A 27,044-nucleotide genomic window follows, 5' to 3' on the forward strand; every position below is an offset into this window, starting at 1 on the left:
GGTAAGCTCTTTTAAGTAACGTACTGAAACACAGTTTTAATATTTTATGTGAATAAATGTGCTAATATTACTGCATAGGTTGTATTTTGATGCAAGTTGTGTAGTTTTGTTGATTTAATTTCGGAAATTCCGAATAGGTAACTTCGTGCCATGGCAAGTTCATGCGTTGTAGAGTTGTTTTTCGTCACAATGTAGTGCTAAAGCTTAAATTATTCCAATGATCTAACTTTTTTTTATTTTTTTTTATTTGCAATTAGCATTGTTATATCCGACTAATATGTTAGTCTTTCCTGTAGCTCAAATAGTAGAGCATGGCGCTAGCAACGTCAAGATCATGGGTTCGATTCCCAAGGAAAGCAAGAGCTGACAAAATTTAGAAGCTGTAACTTGAATGCAATGTAAGTCGCTTTGGATAAAAGCGTCTGCTAAATGTAAAATGTTAACGTTGAATTATCTAATGTCACAATGGGGCATCAGCATTTTTATGTGTCGGATGGTTGAAATTGCGATGTTCCAGCTTGGGCTGTGTAGTTTGCATCATATATGTCAATGTTTAGCATGTGTAATTCATGTAATATCGTTGCTGATGTAGGTTTTTTGATTTTGAGCATGTATTACGACGTTAGATGCAGTCCGACTAAATATAATAATAAAAATAATAATATAATATATAATCTGTTGTAATGTTATATGAACTACTTATTTGCAACTGTTCAGCTCACAGATTAAATATGTCCAACGACATTTAACAAATGTTTTGAAGACATTTATTCGATCGCCACCATTGCATTTTTTAAGTCACACAACGTTAGATGGCGCTATGGCCTTAGTGATGGTTCAACGCTGCGCAACGAACCCAGATAGCACTCGTAGGTCTGCAAGATGTCTGTTAAAGATCTCTTGATCTGGAAAGCATCTGCTGTCTATAAACGTCTGACAGACGTCTTTCAGATGTCAGTTTTACATACATTCTAAATCATAAACATCTTAAAGACATCTAATAGACGTCTATTTGACATCTAAAAGGAGACGTCCTATAGATGTATTGCAGATGAGCAAACACCCTAAAAAATATGTCTTGCAGATGTAAATTCAGACATCAAATAGACGTCTCCGAGATGTACGTGTGCTATCAGGGAAGGAAAAAACACCCGCTAAATTGTTTATCTAACCTTTCTTAATGTTATCAGTATTATAGTTTTATGTTATTGCTGTTAGACTCACAATTAGCCGACATGATCAGAGCTGTGTTAGTGCTAGCTTAAGTAGGTGTTAGAACTTCAACCTGTTTGTAAGGAGTGACGTGTTTAAACGTTGTATATTAGAAAATAACGAAAATGCGCTTTAATCTTGAAAATGAAACCGAGTGTAGCAATATAATTGGCATGGCATAGCACATATATTGCACAATTAACGTATTATTGTCACAGTTTTAAATTCTCTATTTTAGGCAACTTGGATCAGAAACTGTATGGCATCACTAAATGAAAAGTGAAACACTAACCGCTGTAAAGTTAAGTATTTACTGAAGTATTTGAGAATTTGCTTTGCTAACTTGTATGACCAATTCTTAGATCTAATCACAAATACTGAGGTGACTATGCAACATAATTTCTGTACTTATTTATATGTTGGGCATTAAACCTTTTTACACTGTAATCTGTGTAATACTGTGTCACTTATTACAGATCATGCTGGTTAAGGTGAAACTTGGGGATGCCCAAAAATTTGTCAAGATAACTGAGCTGAGCCTGGAGGAGTTTTTGTCTGCTGGTAAAAAATATACTTTCATTGTATTATTTTAGAAAGTTTTTTATTTTTTTTTAATCTATGTTACTTGATGGATGTCTAGTAATTTTATGAGAATATACTATATAATCACATGTTGCATGTGCCTTGATGTTCAAAGTTCATCATCGGTATGTAAAACCTTGCAAGTCATAATCCTTTCTCATAAAATGTAATACTTTTTTTTTTTTTTTTTTTTTAAGCATTTTTAAAGTTTGGTGTCCCAGCTGTACCTGAGAATGTGAAGGTTTTTGATGAATCAGGGACTGAGGTGGCTGATTTTGTTTTTGAGGATGTAGTCAGAGATCCCTCAGTTGGAGTTCTTACCATAAAACATGGTGCAGGTTTGTATTTATTTCATTACTCATTTATTTAATACTACTAATTAATAATTCCCCATAAAAATGTATCTGCAACCAGACTTGGATTCTGCCTCTCCACAAGCCTCTCATGGGCAGTCAACCCTGTCTTCATCCATTGACTCCAGTGACTCACAGGATACAGTCATAATTGAAGAAAGCACCTCCAGCAAACGAAGGCTAGATGGCGAAGCTAAAAAGGTGGGTATTCAATTTTTCGTACTTTTACATTTTGGGGGAAAAAAGTAGAAAAAAGAAAGAAAGAAAAACGACTATTAAATCTATTTTTAAAAATTTACATGAATTTGACATTTCTGATTGAAGTTATGATTTTTAAGACTGATTTATATTTATTTTTTTATTGTAATCTTTCAGTTGGTGGAAACCATTCTTGTCCAGAAACCTGGTGGAGAGCGTATAATAAATGAATACAACCGAACTAAGTCTTTGGGGGATGAAACAAGGAGGAAAATGGTTAACATCTTGGCAGCTGACACATGATAGAAAATAATGGGTAATCTTTATAATCATTATCTGGTGTATATGATCTCTAGTTCTAACCTTTTTTTGTTGTTGTTGTTTAAACTCATGCAAAGGAGTTTAAACCTTTTTTCTTTTTTCTTTTTTTTGTACTGCAGTACATCACCACCAAGGCAGGTGAAAGAAAAATATGCCAGAGGAATTGTGGCTTTGTTCCCGTACCTCAGTGACCCCTTTTCCAAAAATGGCTACGTAAGTCAGCTTTGAATTCTAATTCTGTGTTGATATTTTAAATGCTGTTGGTCTCACATACCCAAACTACAGGTGGTGTATTTTGCTGTTGAATTTAAAGACTTTTTATCTGTATTTTTCTCTAAGGAACATTATTATGATGGTGAAAGCGGTACTGGGTACTTGGCATGGAGAGTCAAAACTATACAGAGAGGCTTCGCTAAAGAACGACGTGCATCATTTGAAGGTACACGATGAAATTCTGAAATCTTCTACCTTTTTTGTTTTTTATATAGCTCATTTTGCCATCTTTCACAGGAGTTCTGTTGCTAAGTTTCCTTTTTAAGGATTAACTTCATTTATCATTCTTTAAGCAGTGTTGAAGCTTTTAGAATGTTTTTGTTGTCATCAGGACAAGGAACGTCTGCTGAAGTGGGATCTGGAGGACCAACTGTAAGACGGCAGTCAGAGTTTAATCCAGAATGAGGATGAATGCAAAGAAGCAATTGCATTCATGCGCCATTCTTCTGATGAGGACGCCATCAAGAAGAAAATGAAGTTGACATTCGACTATCGCCACAACATGGTTCTTGACCCCATGCAGTCAAATGAGATATTGACAATCTTTCCACGATTCAAAGACATTAAAGGCTTGGTAAAGTGTTTATAATCATACTTTTAACAATACAATAAACTGTACTAATGTTTAAATAAGTTTATTCAATGCCTACATGGGTTTATATCCATAATGATTTGTCTGGTACTTAGAAAAATAAATGTGGGTCATCCTTTTCTGCCTCTTCTTAGATTGAGCAAGACTTTGTTCTGATGTTTGGAGAAGGAGTGTCATGCAAGCTACTGGAGAAGTGGACCACTGCATTCAAGAAAAAAGTGCTTCAGCAGTGCAAAAAGCTTCCAAACACCAGTGATTTGGAAGAACTACTGCTAGCAGCTGAATTTCCTACTGTTGACTCAGAAGAGGGTGTTAATTTTGGTAAAATGTTTAAGATTAATTTTATATTTTAAATATTAATTCGAAATATTATTGAACAAATTATCTAAGGAACTTAAGGGTGAAAGATTTAGTCCCCATGCATTTTTTAATGTTCTTTATTCTTTTTTTCACTTCCAGTTTGCATTATTGATCAGATTTTGCTAACATAAAATGTGTTTAAACAGCTTGGGACAGCGACCTCTCTTCCATAATACTTCTGTTGCATCTGATCCCACCTTCTGCCCAAGGCCGGAAAAGACAAGGAAAGGTGTCTGCCTCTCAAGCAGAAAAACACCTTGTTGTATTCAAGAAGGTTTGTTTGTTTTTGTTTTTATTTATTTTTCTGTTTTATATTTAACACATCAGTGATAGTTCTCTTCAATTTGCTTGGTTTTCTCAGAGTGGAACAAACATTGAGGAGCATCTTCGAGAAATCACAGCTATTGCTCAGCCCTACCGCCTGGCCGTGCAGAATAATTCAGTTCACCAGCACTTCATCGTTCTTGATCAGCATGCCATTCCATGCAAGTCAGCCTCTTCTCTTGGTGCCTTTGACGAGCTGTTTAAGGCACACTTTGTTTTTGGCACCTCTTACAACATTATGCTACACAACATGTACATTTTCATTCAGACCACTGTGTACAACATAGATGTTGGCAAAGTGAAAGAGAGTCCTCGTGTTGCTGAGGTTAGAGCAAGGCTGCTTAACTAGGTGCCTTAAGTTTTCTGTCCTCATGAAGTGTTTTGTTTGTCAGGCTGAGTTATATGGTTCAAAATTGCTTCTTAGGCACTTCAGATTAGTTCATGGTTTTGTTCCTGGAAAGAATCTTCGCCTTAAATGTGTAGAGGCAGGGTGTAGTTCTGTGATTGGTACTTTTTCAGGTTTTAGAAAAAATTTGAATACAAAACATACCGAGCAAAGTGACCAGAATTTTGACACCATTGACAATCGTGAGACTGCTGAGGCAGAAGGACAAAGTAGTGCTCAAACATTTGATCAGATTGGTACTGTTGGAGAGGTGGCCACAACATCTGTATTGTTAAAGTCAAATAAGAGCACTTTGGATATGTGTGCGTCTTCTGTTACACAACTAAAAGTTGCTGGGTTGAGTCAGTCTGCTATAAATGGTTTTGTTTCATCTATGCAGGAAGTAGTTTTTGAGATTCACAATCAGGCCCAGGATGCAGCTTTGCTATGTCTGTCTCCACATGACATTGCTACTAAAAGGAAAATAGAAAGTTAAATTCAACATTTGGAAAATACTTTTACTTTGTTAAATTCTGAAGCCAAACGAAATAGACTTTTTACAGAGAAATGGGGAACTGTTGAACCAACCGAAATAGTGCTTGGCACAAGATTTGGCAGCAGGAGAAATAAAACCACTGGAACATTTGATCAAGTTGTTGTAACAGATAAATATGCTTATATACCAATTTTAGAAACACTAAATTAAATTTTACAAAATCCACATCTTACTGATTTGTTTAAACCCAGGCATGTTCCAAAGGAAGGTGTTTATGTTGACTTAAGTGATGCAGCACATTTTAAAAGTAATCCTTTATTTTGCACAGAAAAAGATGCCTTACAAATTCAGTTATTTTACGATGATTTCGAGACCGCTAATCCATTGGGTTCCAAAAAAGGTATACACAAATTGGGTGCTATCTATTTTACGTTAAGGAATCCCCCCCCCCCCATTTTTAACTCCTCATTGGATAATATTCATTTATGTGCCCTCTTTCATGCACAGGATATTAGACGGTATGGTTTTAATTCTATAATTGAGCCTCTAGTAAACGATCTAAAAGTGCTTGAGATTGAGGGGGTTAAGAATCCAGTATCTGGACGTTGTGTTAGGGGTACAGTTGTTCAAGTCACAGGGGATAACCTTGGCTTACACAGCTTATTAGGCTTTCTGGAGTCATTTGGGGCTCAATATTGTTGTCGTTTCTGTGTTCTTGAGAAAGATCGCTTTCAGTTTGTGTTTTCTGAAGATAACCCTGAGGTTGTACTAAGAACAACTGAGATGCATGCTATGCACTGTAAAAGGTTACAAGATGACTCTACACTACCTCATGTCTCTGGCGTCAAACGGGTGTGTTTGCTCAATTCACTCAAGTATTTCAACACAGCAAACAATTTTGCTGTGGATATAATGCACGACATTTTAGAAGGTGTCGCTCAGCTAGAGGTAAAACTTGTTTTGCAGTACATTCAGCATAATTTTTTGAGTGCTGATGATCTTGCTGGTAGAATACATGCTTTTGATTATGGTTACAATCAGCAGAGAAACCGTCCTCCAATGGTCAAATTGTTTGGTGGCAGTAACGATTTGGGTTTAAATGCCATCCAATCTTGGTGCTTGTTGCGCAACATGCCTCTGTTATTTGGTGATTTAGTGCAGAGAGATGATAAACACTGGTATCTTTTGCTTTTACTTCTGCAGATTGTTAACATCGTATTTTCACCAGTCCTAACAGAAGGCATGACCATTTATCTTAAACATTTAATAATTGAACATCACCAGCTATTCAAAAAATTATTTCCCTAAAGAAAATCTGTTGCCAAAGCATCACATAATGATACATTACCCACAGTGTATAAGAAAAAGTGGACCAATTCTGCACATATGGTGTATGCGTTATGAAGCTAAACACAAGTTCTTTAAAACACAATTAAAAAGCTTCAAAAACATCACTAAAACACTAGCCAAAAATCACCAGAGTTGTATGGCAATGCACTGGGAGTCTTTTAGCCAGTACAGATTGAGGGTGAATCCCATTTCTCTGTCTTACCCCTTTCCATTCCCCTACCCCTTCGTCTTACCCCTAGCCCTTGTCCCTCGAAACCGAGTGGTAAGCGCTAGGGGTGAAAACATACCCCTATGAAATGAGACACCACTTGGTTACGGTTACGTCATCATACACCGTCGCTAGCTGGCTGCTACGTCACCAGAGCCGACAGTGTTGATCACAAACTTTGGATCGTTTTACAAACTTGTTAAAACTGTAGACATGCATGGAGTCCATTCAAGGCTAGTCTGCGGGACTGTTGTGCAAATCAGCAATGTAACGTTAGCGTAGCAAACTAGCGATTTTTTTTTTTAAAACGTTTCAATTAAGAACATGGTTGCAAATATATATGTACAGGACTGTCTAGAGCACAAAACAAGACTGTCGTAATTTTTAAATAAATTATTTAAGCCGAAAATACTTGAATACTTGATGATCTGGCCGCCATTGTTGCCGGTTGCGCAGTGTGTTCTGGGTACCCCTTGGTTTCAAGCTCGCGAAAATGCTTGGTTTTAAGGGGTATCTACCACTTCCCCTTAGCCCTACCCCTCAATCAAAACGAGAATTGGGATAGCCCTTACTCTCACGTGAACGCACACAACTAAGGGGAAGGGGTAAGACAGAGAAATGGGATTCACCCTGACTCTTGGGCCAGGGAAGATGATGGAACTCAGTGAACTTAAAGGTGGGATGGACATGGCTTCCAAACTAGGAGTGGAAGTATCAGAACTTGTCTATTCCGTAAAATGGATCAAACATCATGGCACAGAGTATCGCCCTAACTTTATTATCTGTACTGAAGTAGCATGCGAGATGCCTGTGATTTGTAAGATCAAGACTATTGCTGTGAAAGATGAAAATGCACTGTTATGTGGAACACTGATGGAAACACTCTGTTTTGATGACCATTACCATGCATTTACAGTCAGACTGCATCCAGACCAAGTTTTAAAGGTAGTGAATGTTAACGAGCTGTGTTAGTTCAAACCATTTGATCTTCAAATGAAATATGGCACAACAGATTCTGCACTGCATATAGTGCCCTTTTATGCAGATGTGATGTTTTTTTTTTTCAGATGTGATGTATTTGTTTTAAGGCTGACAGTGTTTTAATAAATGTTTTAAATGGTACATTGATGAAGTTGTTTTCTGTTCTATTCCATGTATTCAATGTCCAAAAAAAAAAAAAAAAACTCTTGACTTTGCACTATAGCAGAGAAAAGTAGTTACACCACAGAGTGAAATATTGACACTTACTGTTATTTGTTCAACATTTTAACCTATTGCAACACCAAATGGGTTTTAAAATTGTACTCACTAAGTGGGATTTTTTTAACCAATAAAAATGTAGATAAACTCTACAAAAGTAAAATATTAACACTAATTGGGGTTAATTTTCCTTTAGTGTTAAATTGTGGTTACACAAATCAGAGTTAATTTCCTTTAGTGTTAAATTGTAGTAACACTATTCAGTGTTGAGCAGTGTTCATTTTTTACTCCAAACAGAGTTAATTTTACTATGAAAATTGAACATTATGATGAGAGTAATTTTATCACCTATTCTGAGTGGGACCAAATACACTCGAGTCCAGTGTTGAATTTAACTCTTAAAGAGTTATTTTAACACTGCAAAATTTATTGCTGACCTCTACAGCCCTGAACGTCAACTAGATGAGCCCCAGAGACTGATCCCCAGTGAAGACCCTGTCTCCTAGACGGCCATCGGGACAAGACCACAGGAACCAGATGAGTCCTTTGCACAATCTGACTCTGCTTTAAGACTAGATTTAAACTGCTGATTTTGTCTGGCCAGAGGAGATTGACACTATTTCGACAAACTATTTCCCCATCTAAATACTGTAAAGCTGATATAAAGCCACCCAGCTTTATATCAAGCTGATGTAAAGCTGCTTTGACGCAATTTGCATTGTTAAACGCGCTATACAAATAATAGTGACTTGACTTGATTTAAATGCAATTAGCTGAGCTTCAGAGTGATCTTTTGAGTTTGAGTTAATTTGGACTTGAGTACACTTTTTAAAAGTGCAGTTTTCAATGATGTCAAATTAAAAGTTTCACTTTAAAGTATATTTTGAATAATCGTTTTAATAAACGTTTGTTGTGCTTTAAAAAAGTACACTTATTTTGATGTAGGACCTAAGCACATCTTTATAGGTAATGTTATAATTACTTAAGTAATTACTTACTGAGTGTACTGCTGAATATACTGACAAGTATTTATGACAAACTAAAATCTACTTTAATGTCATTACTATTCAAACTTGAATGTAATTTATTAACGCATTTATAATTATAAAGTTGCAATGTAGTATATTTAAAATCTATTGACTTTAAATGTAATATTGAGTAAAACACTACAGTTAAAATGATAATCAAGTGCTTTACATGTGCTTTAGTATGTTAGTCAACACATCAAAATAAGTGTACTTTAAAACATGACAAAAGATTATTAAAACATAATGACTTAAAATGTACTTTAAAGTAAATCTTTTAATTTGACATTAGTGCAAAAGTCACTTTTAAAAGTGTACTTAAGTGTGTTATGAAAGCACCTCTCTCTAAGTACACTTAAGTGACCTTTTATTTCATGAATGAAATGAATTATACGCAAGTACAGTTTGTTAAACATATACTTATGATTTGAAGTACACTACTCGCGCACATTCAATACATTATTTTTATTTTTTTTTCAAAAGTGATTAAAGTGCCCCTATTATGGGTTATGAAAGGCTCATATTTTGGTTTTGGGAGTCCACAACAACAGGTTAACATGCATGCAATGTCGAAAAAATACTTTCATTGTCTGATAATATGAATTTATTATTACCTTACTTGCTCAACGACTCCCAAACAATTCGCTCAACGATTCATTTTTAAAAAACCCTCCTTTGCGTGACACTAATCTGCAGTGATTGGTCCGGTTGGTCGATTTCTTTCCATTTCATAAAGCAGCATTTGTTATTGCAGTGCTGCTTTGTGTACAGCCGTTACAGGGGAAAACGCTATTTTTACTGCTGCAAAAGTGGCACCTAGTGGCAAAGAATGAATTTGCATTTTCATTCAGACCAACGTGAAAACACGCAGAGCTGTAAATGTGAACCGGTATATATATCCCACGGGGGGAAGCCCAGCCACACATAGAGTGTAAGTCTGTGGGAAACACTGTAGCAGTCTTCAGTAAAATGACGGAGAGACAACACAAGGTTGGGGCTATACTGCTATGGTATTTCTGTAAAAATAAACTTTAACCATTGATTAAACGACAGCCTAGTTTTTTTGGCAGTAAAAAAAAAATGGATTTACCCTCACAGCGTCAGTGTTTGAGGAAGGGAGGGGTCAAGCTTTCCCGGGTCTGCACATGCAACAAGTGGGTGGGCAATATGTTGTGAACAATGACGCAAGGACTTTTCATTCTGATTGCACTGATATGTTCATTGACATAAATACTTACCTCTGAGAGATGAACTAAAGATTTTGAGCAAGTTACAGGTTTTTTCAGGAAATCCATTGTGTGGTGCTGTTTGTACAAATTGTTTTGAGAAATGCACATACTTCTTTGCAAATATTAAGGATGATTCGAGAAATGCACCAAAGCGACTGAGAAAAACTGTCAATGAACATATCAGAGCCATCAGAATGAAAAGTCCTTGTGTCATTGTTCACAAACTAGATAGTCAAAATGCTTAGTCATGTTGTCAATATATCAGTGCACTCTGTTAGTGTTACCTGCTGTAAACTATGACAACAGTTTGGATGACAGTTACTGTACTGAAATGCAGAAGGCTGCACTTCTTATGTATACCATATGTCCTTTCAAAAGTACACATTTACGCATTACTGTATGTGGGATATTGATTGAAAGAGACTGTTTCTAAATGTTTGAATTATTGAAGATATGGTCGATCTCCCAATATTTAGCTGCACCCTTCAGCCATTGTAAGGCCACGATTGACAACATGGTCCACAATAGTGGCCCTTATTTCATCTGATATGTGCCTCTGTCCTTGGCCTCTTCTGCTTCTTCCTCTGTTTTGCCTTTGTACCCTTCCACCACGCATCCTTACTCCTCTTCTTCCTCTCGTCTGTTGACCCTGATCGTTTTCTGGATGTTCATCCATCATCAGAATTTGTAACTCCTCTGTCTATTTATGCTTTCCAATTGAAGATTCATGAGATGCACCTTTGAGCTATTTCAGAGAACTGGTTGATCTATATTCTCTTCATTAGTGAAAGTCAAGATTCACTTGCAAAATTCATGGCAAATTTACAAAAAGTCTAATAGAAATGTGTAAAAAATATGTTTGACAGTTTATGACAACTAGATTAACAATTTTGCATTTGATGACTTAATTACTAGATGTTTTGAGGGGAAAGACTATAGCACAGAGAACTGTATAATACATTTTGAGCAACATGATATTAGCAACTGAAAATGTAGGAAACCGCAGACGAATGTACATAATCAGTTGCATGAATGTACCAAAGCAATTTGTTCAAAAGAATGAGTGTGGCGAGGGGGGCGTGGTTAGCAGAGTCTGCAGAGGGAAAGAGAGGCTGGAGAATGAGCGGTGAGTAAGTGGGTCAAGTACAAGATGACATTCACCTGCTTCTCGTTTCAGTGATTGGCGTGGAGAGATCATAAGCCGCAGAGGGACAGACAGTGGGAGAGAGAGACAGACTGAGGACTCGGGAAGCACACGATCGCTGTGGCTCAGAGACTTACCAAAGTGCTGTGAACTTACGGCATGTTTATTTGAAAGTGCCAGAGTGCACGAGTTTTGTTTTGTGGAACACTGAACGAATTACCCGAGCCTCAGTCACGCCGACTCCGACTTCTTCCTTCCTTGCCTCGAACTTTGTTACACTGGTGCCGAAACCCGGGAAGGAAGAAGCCCGGCCACCCCCGTCATGCAGTCCCCGCTAAGTTCGCCGTTTGCGGAAGTAATTCAATCACTCGCGGGCCTCCACCAATAACACCATCAGGCGCTAATGGAGATGTGGGACGACCAGGAACGCTGTTTCCGCTCCCTGATACAGGCCCAGCAGGAGGACCGTGAGCTGTTCCGGAGCTGGATGGACCAGGAGGGACGGGCAGGTGGGCCGTCCTCGAGAAACCCCGCCGGCCCCACTCATCTACCCCTGAATAAAATGGGGCCACAGGACGACCCAGAAGCTTTCCTCGATCTGTTCGAGAAGTCGGCCGAGGCATGTGGATGGCCACAAGACCACTGGCCGGTGCGTCTCATACCTCTGCTTTCGGGGGAGGTGCAGGTGGCGGCCCAACAATTGCCCATCCAAAACCTCCTGGTCTTCACCGACCTAAAGCGAGCCATCCTTCAGCGGGTCGGCCTAAGCCCAGAGCAACATCGCCAGTGGTTTCGGTCGCTGGATCTGGGCGATAGTGGCCGGCCCTTCGTGCTCGCTCAACAGCTCCGGGATGCCTGCTGCAGATGGCTTCTGGCCGGGGGAGGCGACGTCGAGCAGATCCTCGACAGAGTGGTGCTGGAGCAGTTCATCGGCCCTCTCCCAAGGAAGACGGCAGAGTGGGTCCAGTGCCACCGCCCGACGTCGCTAGACCTGGCCATCCAGTTGGCGGAGGACCAGATGGCAGCGTGCCCAGGAGTCGGCGAATCCCTGCCAGCTGTTTCTCTCTCTCTCTCTTCTCTATCTCTCTTCCCCTCGTCCTGTCCCACTTCCCAGGTCCCGTCCAGGCATTCCTCCTCGGGTCCCACCCCGGGGAAGGGGTGGGCAGTCTCCAGAAGCTGTCGCTGGCACGAGAGCGCCGCCCAGGGGGGCGGGGCTAGCCAGCACGGGGACCACAGCGGTGCCTTTTTCTCCGCTCTCTCCACGTCAGTCCCTTGACCCACTTCCTGCCACTAGGGCAGCGGGGAGGCCTGGGCCGGCCTGGGCCGGCCTGTTGGCGGTGCGGGGACCCGGGGCATTTCGTGGACCGGTGCCCAGTGATGGAGATGGGGGCACTGATCCGGGTCCCGGACAGCCCACAGGCTGCCCCGATCATGCTGGCCTGTACCAAATACCTGTGAGTATTAAGGGGGGTACTTATCTCGCTTTGGTGGATTCCGGTTGTAACCAGACCTCGATTCACCAAAGCCTGATTCCGCTCGAGGCATTGGATAAAAGCTGCATGGTTCCGGTTCGGTGCGTGCACGGGGATGTGGTGAAAAACCCTCTAATGTCCACGCTCATTCAATTTCGGGGACAAAAGCATAGTGTGGAGGTGGCAGTTAACCCGCACCTCCGACATCCGCTGATTTTGGGGACAAATTGGCCAGCTTTTAGTTAATTATTGGGGTGTTTTTGTGCGGATGTCTCTTGTGGAGAGAGAAACCTGGAGAATGGACTGGACGTGCAGGTGGGTATGGCTGAACCGGGACCGCAGGATACTGAGCCGGGGGAACGGAGCGCGAATGAGAGGCTAATCCTCCCTGAACGCGATGATTTTCCCTGGAACAGTCCCAAGATGAGTCCCTGAAATGGGCGTTTGAACGAGTCCAGACCATCGAGGGTCAGCGTCTCCAACCTGCCCGCCCACTCTCCTATCCCTATTTTGCTGTTTTAAAGGATCGGTTGTACCGAGTGACACAAGACGCTCAGTCAAAGCAGGTTACAACCCAGTTGTTAGTGCCTAAAAGCCGCCGGGAAATGTTATTGCAAGCGGCTTACTGTAATCTGATGGCGGGATATTTAGGGCAGGCAGCGACACTAAATCGTCTCATGAGCCGTTTTTTTTGGCCGGGCATTCACAAGAATGTGCGCAGGTGGTGCGCAGCTTGTCGTGAATGTCAGTTGGTAAATCCACCGGCCTCCCCAAAAGCGCCGTTGCACCCTCTTCCTCTAATGCAGGTCCCCTTCGAAAGAATTGGTATGGACCTCATCGGGCCATTGGAACGATCGGCACGCAGGCATCGCTTTGCATTAGTACTGGTGGACTATGCAACCCGATACCCTGAAGCGGTGGCGCTTCGCAACATTTCAGCGAAAAGTGTAGCGAACGCACTGTTTTCGTTAATCTCCCGAGTGGGAATCCCGAAAGAGATTCTCACTGATCAAGGTACGGCGTTTATGTCACATACGTTACGCGAACTGTACGAATTGTTGGGCATTAAATCGATTCGCACCAGCGTCTACCACCCACAAACAGACGGACTGGTGGAACGATTTAATCGCACTTTAAATACCATGATTCGCAAGTTTGTCCACGAGGACGACAAAAATTGGGACAGGTGGCTGGAACCCCTCTTGTTCGCTGTGCGGGAGGTCCCGCAAGCCTCCACGGGGTTTTCCCCCTTTGAGCTTCTTTATGGGCGTCAGCCCCGCGGGGTGCTGGACGTCCTGAGAGAAGCTTGGGAGGACGGGCCTTCTGATAGCCGAAATGAAATTCAATATGTGCTGGATCTGAGAACAAATCTCCACACTTTGGGGCGGCTGTCAATGGAGAACTTGTCACAGGCCCAGGACCGGCAGAGCCGGCTGTACAACCAGGGGACCATGCTACGAAAATTTGCAACGGGAGAAAAAGTACTTGTATTGCTTCCTACGTCTAGCTCTAAATTACTCACCAAGTGGCAAGGACCCTTTGAGGTCACACGGCGAATTGGGGATCTTAATTATGAGGTAATTCGTACCGACAGGAACGGGGCAAATCAGATTTATCACCTCAACCTCCTCAAAAAGTGGAGTGAGGCGGAGTCAGTGATGCTAGCGACGGCAGTGAGTGGAGAGGAGGATCTCGGGCCAGAGGTGAATACCAAGCCACAATCTCTAGCTCTGGCCCCTGGGGGAGACCACCTCTCGCCTTCGCAGCTTGCTGATGTAGCCAAGCTACAGGCCGCGTTTGCGGATGTGTTCTCGGCCCTGCCGGGACGAACCAACCTCATACAGCACCACATAGAGACTGAGCCGGGGGTGGTGGTTCGCAGCCGGCCATATCGTTTACCTGAACACAAAAAAAAGGTAGTTCAGGCAGAATTAGAGGCAATGCTAGAGATGGGAGTAATAGAAGAATCCCACAGCGATTGGGCGAGCCCGATAGTTTTAGAACCTAAAATGGACGGCTCTGTACGATTCTGTGTGGATTATCGCAAGGTGAATGCTGTGTCGAAATTCGAGACATATCCAGTGCCGCGGGTCGACGAACTGCTTGATCGGCTGGGTACAGCTTGATTTTATTCGACACTGGATTTAACTAAGGGATATTGGCAGATCCCCTTATCACCTTTATCCAAAGAAAAAAACAGCCTTCACAACGCCGTTCGGATTACACCAATTCGTTACGTTTCCGTTCGTGTTTTTCGGGGCAACGGCCACGTTTCAGCGCCTCATGGATAAAATTCTGCGGCCGCATTCAGCATATTCCGCATTAATGACATTATCATCTATAGTAACGGCTGGCAGCGGCATATGGGGCATTTGCGAGCCGTACTGAGAGCGGCTGGACTGACGGCTAACCCGAAGAAGTGTGCGGTTGGGCGTGTGGAGGTGAGGTATCTGGGCTTCCACTTGGGCCACGGGCAGGTGCATCCCCAAATTAATAAGACCGCAGCGGTTGCGACCTGCCCGAGACCCAAGACCAAAAAGGAGGTGAGGCAGTTCCTGGGGCTGGTGGGATATTATAGAAGGTTTGTACCTAATTATTCGGACCTTGCTGCAGACAGACGCGTCGAACAGGGGGCTTGGGGCCGTCCTGGCCCAGGAGATAGAGGGTGAAGAATGGCCGGTGCTGTACATCAATCGCAAGCTCTCTAAGAGAGAGACGATGTACAGCTCCGTTGAAAAGGAGTGTTTAGCGATCCGGTGGGCTGTTCTCACCCTCCGCTATTATCTCCTGGGACGGGAGTTCACTCTCTGTTTGGACCACGCGCCCCTGCAGTGGCTCCACCGCATGAAAGATACCAACGCGCGGATCACCTGTTGGTATCTGGCCCTCCAGCCCTTTAAGTTCAAGGTGATCCACAGGCCGGGGGCTCAGATGGCGGTAGCGGACTTCCTCTCCAGGAATGGGGGGTGCGTGGTTTGCAGAGTCTGCAGCGGGAGAGAGAGGCTGGAGAACGAGCGGTGAGTAAGTGGGTCAAGTACAAGATGACATTCACCTGCTTCTCGTTTCAGTGATTGGCGTGGAGAGATCATAAGCCGCAGAGGGACAGACAGTGGGAGAGAGAGACAGACTGAGGACTCGGGAAGCACACGATCGCTGTGGCTCAGAGACTTACCAATGTGTTGTGAACTTATGTTTATTTGAAAGTGCCAGAGTACACGAGTTTTGTTTTGTGGAACACTGAATAAATTACCCGAGCCTCAGTCACGCCGACTCAGACTTCTTCCTTCCTTGCCTCGAACTTTGTTACAATGAGAAACTGCTTTTATGATGATGTGGAGGTTGAACAAGTAGTTTTGAGAATTTAATTTCTGATCTGAGAAATGCACCAAAGCGACTAAGAAAAACTGTAACTAATAATAGCATAAACCGCTTGAATAATATGAAGCCCACTATTCAGTTTCACAACATGTCACACAATGAAAGTAACTGGTCTGATTTAAACTGTGCTGTTCGACTGCTGAATCAGCTCTTACTGGTGTTAGTGCTGCTTGTGTTGGTGTTGTCTGCTGTTGCGGCGCGCGTGTTTTGTTGGTCTGATTCTGTCGATGCTGATCTCACAGCAACTCTGCTCGTCATGTTAAAGTCTGTTCCACACATTAGCTGAGAGAGGCTCCCGAACGGATCCGACCTGAAGTCCAACGTGTCTGCCGCACTCAGCAGTGCTGAAGACCTAAAGTTAGACATCTGTGTGGAGAAAAAAAAAGAAGAAAAAAACCCCATCAAACTGGAAAGTCCCCATGTCAGAAATGTTGTTTCTGCTCATCAAGGCTGCATTTATTTGATCAAAAATAGTATTATATTATTATAATTTAAAATATGAATATATGTTAAAGGGATAGGTCACCCCCCAAAAAATGAAGATTCTGTCTTTAATTACTCACCCTCATGCTGCTCCAAACCTGTAAGACCTTTGTTCATCTTTGGAAACACAAATTAAGATATTTTTTGATGTAATCCGAGAGCTCTCGGACCCTCCCATAGACAGCAAGCATACTACCACGATCAAAGCTCAGAAACGTAGCAAAGACATTGTTAAAATAGTCCATGTGACATCAGTGAACAAAAATAATGACTTTATTCAACAATTCATCTCCTCCGTCTCACACAGATACGTTGTTTTCATTCAGATCAAAGTGTAAACAGCTTAAACAACGTAGACAACGTATCCATGTGACACGGAGGAGATGAATTGTTGAATAAAGTCGTTATTTTTGTTTTCTTTGCGCACAAAAAGTATTCTCGTAGCTTCGTAAAATTACGGTTGAACCACTGATGTCACATGGATTATTTTAACGATCTCCTTGCTACGCTTCTGAGCCTTGATCGTGGTCGGACCCTTGCTGTCTATTGGAGGGTCAGAGAGCTCTCAGATTTCATCAAAAATATCTTAATTTGTGTTCCGAAGATGAACGAAGGTCTTACCGGTTTAAAAATGACATGAGGGTGAGTAATTAATTACAGAATTTTCATTTTTGGGTGAACTATCCCTTTCAAATGTAATTGATTTCTGTGATCAAAGCTGAATTTTCAGCATCATTACTCCAGTCTTCAGTGTCACATGATCCTTCAGAAATCATTCTAATATGCTGATTTGCTGCTGAAGAAACATTTGTTATTATTATCAATGCTGAAAACAGTTGTGTATTTTTGTGGAAACTGTGATACATTTTATTTTTTCAGGATTCTTTGATGAATAGAAAACTCAAAAGAACAGCATTTATTTGAAATATAAGTATTTTGTAATATTATAAACAGTGTTAGGGGTAACGCATTACAAGTAACAAGTTACGAAATCAGATTACTTTATCAGATTACTTCCCATAAAAAGTCACTAAGTAACGTAATTAGTTACTTTTTAGGGAGTAACATGATATTATAATGCATTACTTTTAAAAGTAACTTCACCCAACACTGATTAATGTCTTTACTGTCAAATTTGATTAATTTAACGCACTCCTGCTGAACAAAAGTTTTAATTTCTTCCAAAATATCCAAACTTTTGAACAGTAGGGCATTTAGTTAATTTTATTATTTAGAATTCGCATTTACGCTGCCCTTTGTTGACCCATTGTTTTTGTCTTTTTGTCCGGACCGGAAGACGTAATACAAACACATTATGAAAACACACCGCTGCTGCAGACTCGTGAGATACGCTTGAGCAAACATTTGTCCACCCCATAACTGAATAGCAGCGTGTAATGTCATTAATTAATGCCATGCGTGTCTAGTTCCCGGCGTGTCAGTGTAATATAAGTCCATCTGTGCTTTGCATCTGTTGGCCCGGCGGCTAGAGCCACTAATGCCAAACCTTGGAAAGGTGAAATGGTTTTTGGTACGTGATCAGGACATCACCTTCATAATGCAAACACAAAGCGTAAACTGTGTTTCAGTCTCACTTAATGAGCATAACAGACACAAAGCCTGTTCGCTCAGAACGGAGGTGACAGCTGTTGTGTTAACGCTAAATGAGACGGTATATTACTTTCCAGCAAACTTCCAGCAATTTTTATTTATAGAGCCGCTTGCATGCAACCAGTGTAATGGACTGCAGAGAAGCGCGGCGAATATAGAGCGCAACAGCCACGGCTCCCTTTTTCAGTGCCCTTGGTTCCTGAAGTGTTTTCCCATTCATTGACACAGAGATCTAAACCTTGAACCAAACTAACCAGCTCTCAGATTAATTGTACAGCAGTACCAACATGATCTCACAGAATTCCGTGTAATGTTCACTTAATTAACCTCCGAATCTGTGGTGGCATCACGGAATCACCGAAAATTCCGTGATGGGCTCACAGAAGTGATACCAATGTAAGTCAGTGACAGGCATCAGCCGTGCTCCACGCACGGAAACCCTTAGCATCAATATGCCGAAAGCGATACTGGGGAATTTATCTTCATCATTATTGTTCAGAACTGGGTAGGTTTAGGGTAGGAGTGGGGTCAGGTACTCCAGTGAAAGTATAACTGCATCGGAGTCACTCTTTTTACGTGGTCCGATGCAGCGCTGGTGTTGAACCAGTGAATCCGTGTATGGACCACGGCTGATGCCTTCTGTGAGCCCATCACGGAATTTTCGGCGATTCCGTGATGCCACCACAGATTCGGGGTTAATTAAGTCCGTGAACATTACACGGAATTCTGTGAGATCAGGTTGGCAGTACGATATATAAGTATTGATTTAAAAGAGAGCACATATGCTTGAGAGCATATAGAAATTTGATTATATAATTCGCAAATGTGCAAAAGTACAAAAGTATTTGAACAAGAAAAGATGAGAAATGGTCCAAGACTACTTCAGTTCTTTTGTGAGGAAATTAAAAACCCTTGAAGCATTGAAAATGACGTTACGGAATACAAAACAAGGGAACAATCTGAAACCCTTGACATTGATTATAAAATACATTTAGTTCAGGTCCTCATAATTGATTGTCTGTGTTCACAATGTTCCGGAACTCATTGAAAACTATTTGGAGTAGAAACAATTTTTCACTCAGAAATAGTGATAAGAGATAATTAATTGTGTGCATGCTTGTAAAATGTAAAACTTCTGTAAACGCATCGTGGCACCGCACATGTGCTTTTTGAAAATAGTCAGATTCAAGTGTTACGTGTTTTTTTGCTGAAAATGTACACACCCTCAGACCATCCAAGATGCAGATGAGTTTGTTTGCAGCATTGCATCACTGTCTCAGCAATGGATGCTCTGTAGTGAATGGGTGCCGTCAGAATGAGAGTCCAAACACTGATAAAAACATCACAATAATCCACAAGTAATCCACTCCAGTCCAGTCCATCAGTTAACATCTTGAGAAGACAACAGCTGCATGTTTGGAAGAAACAAATCCTTCATTAAGGCGTTTTTAACTTCAAACCATCATTACTGGCCAAAATCCATAATAATGCTTCCTCCAATGAAAAAAAATTGTTCTGGTCTGAATCAGGAGAGAAACCTGCACAGATCAAGCACTGTTTTCAAGCCAAAACAGTCCAAAACAGCTCTAAACAAATATGTGAGAGACAACAGGAGATTATTTTTTCACTGGAGAAAACGATACTATGGATTATGGACTCATATTTTAACAATGGTTTAAGTAAAAAAACGCCTTAATGATGGATTTGTTTCAGCTTTTGGCTTCTCAAGATGTTAACTGATGGACTGGAGTGGTGTGGATTATTGTGATGTTTTTATCAGCTGTTTAGACTCTCATTCTGACGGCACCCATTCACTGCAGAGTATGGGTTAGCTATTGCTCATTTTTTTTTTCTGTTGCAGGCAGGTTTCTGTAAACCTTCTACATTCAGATGTCAAATATAAGTAACGACATCTGAAGAAACTGAGGTTGCATTAAGATGGACCAGTCAATAGCTGAGAGATGTGAAGCAAACCATCCACAAATCAACAGAGCACAAGCAAAGGATCGAGGTCGACCATCCACAAGAGCTTTGTGCACTTCTTGAGGTCCTGTAATGCGTGTCACAGGATGCTTCAGATGTTGCAGAAGACTGTCGTCACACGTGCGCTCTTCTCTCGTGGGTGCAAACAGATGAACACGCTCATCAGCCGATTACTGGCAATGATCTGAACCCACTGGAGGCTGTGCTGCTGCGTTACGTCATTTGCAATGCTTTATGGGAGTGCGTGGTCTATTCTTCCTGTACAATTCCTGTATCCATGGTTACAGCGATTAGTGGATTTGTCTCCAGAATTATTTATATTGGGAATATAACAATTAAACACTTTTTTATATTGGCTTTTACAGCCTCCGAGCTCATGTTAGCTCTGCCTTGAAATATTTAAACAAACTTAATTTCTCTATGGAGAAAACGAATGGGATTTCCACTTCCATAACCTGAATGTTGTACTCTATAGAAATAGAAGAAGCATAATACATGATTTATATACACAAAAAGGAAGAGGAAATAATAATTTTATTCAGCACAAATTAAATTTATCAAAAGTGACAGTAAAGACATTAAAAATGTTACAGAAGTTTTCTATTTCAAATAAATGCCGTTCTTTTGAACTTTCTATTCATCAAATAATACTGAAAAATAAAATGTATCACAGTTTCCACAAAAATATTGGGCAACTGTGTTCAACATTGATAATAATCATAAATGTTTCTTGAGCAGTAAATCAGCATATTAGAATGATTTCTGAAGATCAGGTGACACTGAAAACTGGAGTAATGATGCTGAAAATTCCATAAATCACATAAATTGAAATAATATTTCACATTATTATGGATTTTACTGTAATTTTAATCCAATAAATGTAGCTTTGGAGAGCAGAAGAGACTCGTATCAAAAAAATAAAAATAATAATGTTTAATAAATTGTCTGCCTCAGGATGTCAAACTATATGAAGTATATAATGTCTGTTTTTTCTATTATATTTAAGTGATTTATTTATTTATTTTCCTGTTACCAAACTTTCTATGTCTATATGTGTATTTTATTTTTATTTCCTAGCAATAAGTATTAAATGCAATAAATTAAATAAATATATTCAGATAAATTTAAAAAGATAAATAAATAAATGCATGCTTTTCTAATATTATATATATATATATATATATATATATATATATATAATAAATCATTGGTAACAGTGTAAATGGAAGATGATTACAGTATTTTCTGAGCAGGCCTGGTTGGTGAGTTAATGTGTTTGTTTATCCATCATATTGAATAGCTCTCACAAGACACAACAGGGGATTTGTGCCTGTAATGCAAAAACTCAAGGGGCACACTATTGCGTCTTATTCCTGCAAAACGCTTCAGCTTCGTACAAGATTGAAAACACAGAGAGACAGAGAACTCACCCGGTCATGAGCGGAGCGATGTTAGCGCTGGTTCGGCTCATCAGAGCGGCCATCTCGAGCTGGTTCAGACCCAGCGCTAATGGAAGCTGAATCAGGAGAAGAGAAAAAAATCGCATTTTAGTATCACTAGTATTATAGCTTAATTGTGTATTACATGGGTTCTGCCTCACGGAGCCGGAGATTAAGACTGTATTACTGAAGTGAAGCCAAGTTCGGCTAAATCTATAAAGATCATTAGATTTTCAGAGTTTATTCTCAGAGCAGTTAAAACAACCTTAATAAAGTCCCATTGACTGGCCTCTTAGCCGCCGCTATCTCTGTGTCTATCGCTGTGACCTTCACACACTCAATAGCATTACTTTAGAGGGAAAGCGAGGTTCAGACGTGAGTGTGTGTGTGTGTGTTTAAGTATTTATCTGCGCAGGGATTATGCTGCAAATGGCTTTTTCTTCATTCAGTCTGGAGAACATTTATGCTTTAGCTTCACATCCGTGAAACCACCAAGACACCAAAGCGCTTCAGGATGAGAGCGGATGATAAATGTCATCAACAGGAATATGAGAACTAATGGTTGAACGTGTAGGAAAAGGCCGAGGGCAGCTGTAAGCATTTTATATTGTCCTTCATAACTCACAAACTACTGCGAAGCTGTCTGACGTCATTTGATGTGAAAAAAACATGCTTGTGTGTCAAAAATAAAATATTAGCGAGAAATCACAATGTTGAATTTTATAGGCCTGTTTTAAATTACATTCATTCATTTTATCCCAATTAAGACAACAACACAGTTCATTCAATATTGCCTTTAAAATTGTTTTAGTATTTAATTTCTTTAATACTTATTAGAATATTTCACTTTTTGGTTGTAAACATTTTTAATTTAAAAGCAAAAATTCTAAGCGATATCTACATTATATTTACTTACAATTACTTACAATCTACAATTGAGTTATGTCTATAAAATAATACAGTGGGATGGATTTCAAATTATAAAAAAGTTCAGTTTAACTTAAAGAAATTGTACAATAGAATGTACTTAAATACTTAAAAAATATTAAAAATATAAAAATAATTAAAAGATTACCTTAAATTTTCATTTAAATTTTAAGATTACATTAAATCTAAATTTCATATTAAATTACATTAAAGATTCATTAAATTGTTAATGTTTATGCCTTTATTTTATTACTATTTAGATTACATATGTATTAAACCATAAATCCTGAAAAATTTAAACAGTCAACATGAAATAAATCAATCAATAAACAAACAAACAAAAACATTTTAGAAGGCCGTATTATTACAAAAATGTTAATAAATTATTATATTGTTCCATGATTTAAAAAAAAAAAAAAAATAAAAATTATAAAGTTTTATATATTTAGTTGATTAGACGGCAGTTTTAGATTATTGAAATGTAATTAAACCATTAAAATGGAATTACTGAAAACTGAAAACACTGAATTTGGGGAAAATATTCGATTTTTTTAGAATATATATGTGTATATATATACAGGTGCTGGTCATATAATTAGAATATCATCAAAAAGTTGATTTATTTCACTAATTCCATTCAAAAAGTAAAACTTGTATATTATATTCATTCATTACACACAGACTGATATATTTAAAATGTTCATTTCTTTTAATTTTGATGATTAGAGCTTACAGCTCATGAAAGTCAAAAATCAGTATCTCAAAATATTAGAATATTACTTAAGACCAATACAAAGAAAGGATTTTTAGAAATCTTGGCCAACTGAAAAGTATGAAAATGAAAAGTATGAGCATGTACAGCACTCAATACTTAGTTGGGGCTCCTTTTGCCTGAATTACTGCAGCAATGCGGCGTGGCATGGAGTCGATCAGTCTGTGGCACTGCTCAGGTGTTATGAGAGCCCAGGTTGCTCTGATAGTGGCCTTCAGCTCATCTGCATTGTTGGGTCTGGTGTCTCTCATCTTCCTCTTGACAATACCTCATAGATTCTCAGGTCAGGCGAGTTTGCTGGCCAATCAAGCACAGTAACACTATGGTCATTGAACCAGCTTTTGGTACCTTTGGCAGTGTGTGCAGGTGCCAAGTCCTGCTGGAAAATGAAATCAGCATCTCCATAAAGCTTGTCAACAGAAGGAAGCATGAAGTGCTCTAAAATATCACACAGTGGACCAACACCAGCAGATGACATGGCAGCCCAAATCATCACTGACTGTGGAAACTTCACACTGGACTTCAAGCAACATGGATTCTGTGCCTCTCCACTCTTCCTTCAGACTCTGGGACCTTGATTTCCAAATGAAATGTAAAATTTACTTTCATTTGAAAAGAGGACTTTGGACCACTGTGCAACAGTCCAGTTCTTTTTCTCCACAGCCCAGTTAAGATGCTTCTGACGTTGTCTCTGGTTCAGAAGTGGCTTGGTAGCCCTTTTCCTGAAGACGTCTGAGCGTGGTGACTCTTGATGCACTGACTCCAGCTTCAGTTCTCTCCTTGTGAAGCTCTCACAAGTGTTTGAATCGGCTTTGCTTGACTGTATTCTCAAGCTTGCGGTCATCCCTGTTGCTTGTGCACCTTTTCCTACCCAAATTCTTCCTTCCAGTCAACTTTGCATTTAATATGCTTTGATACAGCACTCTGTAAACAGCCACCCCTTTCAGTAATGACCTTCTGTGACTTACCCTCTTTGTGGAGGGTGTCAATGTTCGTCTTCTGGATCATTGCCAAGTCAGCAGTCTTCCCCATTATTGTGGTTTCAAAGAACAAGAGATACCCAGAATTTATACTGTAGGGATGGTCATTTATTCAAACTCAAATGTAAATATTCTAATATTTTGAGATACTGATTTTTGACTTTCATGAGCTGTAAGCTCTAATCATCAAAATTAAAAGAAATAAACATTTGAAATATATCAGTCTGTGTGTAATGAATGAATATAATATACAAGTTTCACTTTTTGAATGGAATTAGTGAAATAAATCAACTTTTTGATGATATTCTAATTATATGACCAGCACCTGTATATGAAGAGTTAATTTGCAAAAACAGATAACTCCGTTTTTAACATTTTCAAAAATCATGTTTTTTTTATGTTATCATGGTTTTATTGTGTTTTATTATGTTTGTTAGTTAGCTGCTTAACCTGATCAAAATAACCCAACTGCAGTTTGATTGAGATTAATTGGAATGCACAATAAAAAAACATGATTTCTGAGAATTGTTAAAAACAGAGATATCTGTTTTTGCAAATTAACTCTTCATATATATATATTATATATATATACACAAACACACACACACACACACATTCTTATTTAAAAAACGAATCGTATGTAAACTTCATGAGAGCTTCTCATGGACATGAGCTTGTCTGATGAAAGACTTGAGCATGCAGCGCTGCTCGATCTACAGTCTTCATACCGTATACAGTATACTGTACAGCACTGGCCTTCACTGAGCTCAGAGAGCAGAACACTCACGCAGTTTCTTCACATCCCTGTCCCTGCCAGACCCGCAGACGCCCACTGCTCCCTCGAGGACGCTCCATTCAGTCCCATATAGCTGCAGAGCTTCGGCTAATGCTTTTATTCTGTACGAGCGGCCGAGAGCTTTGTGTGCTGCATGCTCCTCGCTCTCCAAGACGTGTACGAGACACAGAGGTGAAGAGGAGCAACTTCACAACACTTTCACCGCTGAAAACACACTTTACTCACACCTATTGTATTATTTGTTTCATCTGAAAGTTTACGCAAGTAAAATTTATTTATTTTTTTATATTTATGTTGTTCCAATGTTGTTGTTGTTTTTTTGTTTTTTTTTTATAAATATGTAGGTCTCATAAATGTGTCCTGTTTTTGAGTGATTATAAGTTATAAAATCAAGGAATTTAATGAAATTACATTAATTTCAATGAGGTTAATATTGGTAATTCTTTGATAATATGTTCTTATAAATGTAATACAATGATATATTTAAATATAATTTCTCATCTATACTGATTATATTATTATTTACAGTACTGAAATTATAATTTTTATTGTTTTTTATTATTTTATTATTATTATTATTATTATTATTATTTTATTTCAATTTGTGCCTTCAGGCTATAATGGTAATAAAGTTTTAATGCAAAACAAAATTCTACAAAAAAATGATTGGCTAACGTTCCTACGTAAAAAAAAAATGGATGAAGTTTGACGTGGTTTAGCTTGATTTCAACAAATGTTCTTTTTGAAGTGACGAGGGATTCTTGAGGTCTGAACCTTACAGTATTTATTTATAGTATAACGATCAATTATATGTCAAAAGATCAAAGAAAATTTAATGAACATTTAACATCATTTTGAGTGAATTTTTTAATGATGCTTCTATTATTATTATTTTATTTATTTATATATTTGAAAAACAAGACAAATTTAAAATGATGTTGTAAATCTATGTGAATGTAATCATAAAATGTGTAAAAACACCCAATCATAGAAATAAAGTATATAGTGCCACTCACTGCATTCAGGAGCTTCATGTTGTCCAGATTCTGCGTGAACACTCGTCTGGCCTGAAGAAGCTGATTGGCTGTCAGGGAGCATGCGGCGTTCTGAAACTCCTCTTTCTGATTGGCTGAACTGAACTCCAAGATGCCATCGATGGATGGGCCGCAGAGAACAGAGCGCAGATCTCCGTCAGTCGACAGCGCAGGCAGCTGAGCACAACAACACACGTATTACAGTTGATCAATTATATGGCCAGCTGCTGCTGTAAAATCAAAGGTCAACGCCGATTTAGAGAAGGCAAATTTTTAGTCGTGAAGTGGCATTTTTAATTTTCATAGTTATTCACTTTGAACACTAAGGTTTAAAAATGAACAAATTGATATATTTCACAGTTGAAACCTAAAGATCCATCGCCACTTCGTATCTGGAATGGTCAAATAACCATTATTTAAAGCCCTATGAGTTATTTCTATAAAATAATTGTACTTACTACATTAGGATGGATTTCAAATGATAATAAATATGATAAAGTTCAGTTTAACTATGTTCAATTTTCATTTAATTACAATTTACAAGATAAATTAAAGAGTTATTGATTTATGCCTTCATTTGATAACCACCATTTTTGATAATAAATCTGTATTAAATATTATTTGTAATATGTATGTTGTTTTGTTTGAAACAAATATGCAATAAATATGTTTCATAAATTTGGCCTGTTTTTGGGTTATCACTGGCTATCAATTCAAAGGAATTGAACTCAATTCCATTAATTCCAATGGGTTAATACAGTAATTACATTAATTATATTTTTAATTTATTAAATTAAAACAAGCAGCATGATTTTCTATTAGATTTTCAGCAATTTCTGAAAAAAATTATAACATTTCATAGAGAAAAATAAATAAATAAGACATTTTTAAAAATGTAATATTTATTAATAAAATGT

At 39.1% G+C, this 27,044-nt stretch overlaps 1 protein-coding gene and 1 long non-coding RNA gene across 2 annotated transcripts in view; one reads left to right on the forward strand and one right to left on the reverse strand.

Moving 5' to 3' along the window:
* LOC131544248 (phospholipid-transporting ATPase ABCA1) overlaps positions 1-27,044 on the reverse strand; it is a 188,333-nt gene that overhangs the window by 134,259 nt on the left and 27,030 nt on the right. The window contains 3 exon segments of the mRNA XM_058782324.1: positions 16,258-16,468; positions 21,606-21,695; positions 26,110-26,304. Coding sequence (XP_058638307.1) covers positions 16,258-16,468; positions 21,606-21,695; positions 26,110-26,304 — 496 coding nt within the window.
* On the forward strand, positions 2,785-3,340 carry LOC131544249 (uncharacterized). Its single transcript, XR_009272074.1, has 3 exons — positions 2,785-2,879; positions 3,006-3,105; positions 3,271-3,340. It is a non-coding gene; the product is annotated as an uncharacterized LOC131544249 (long non-coding RNA).

Source organism: Onychostoma macrolepis, chromosome 07, assembly GCF_012432095.1.
Source record: "Onychostoma macrolepis isolate SWU-2019 chromosome 07, ASM1243209v1, whole genome shotgun sequence".
NCBI lineage: Eukaryota > Metazoa > Chordata > Actinopteri > Cypriniformes > Cyprinidae > Onychostoma > Onychostoma macrolepis.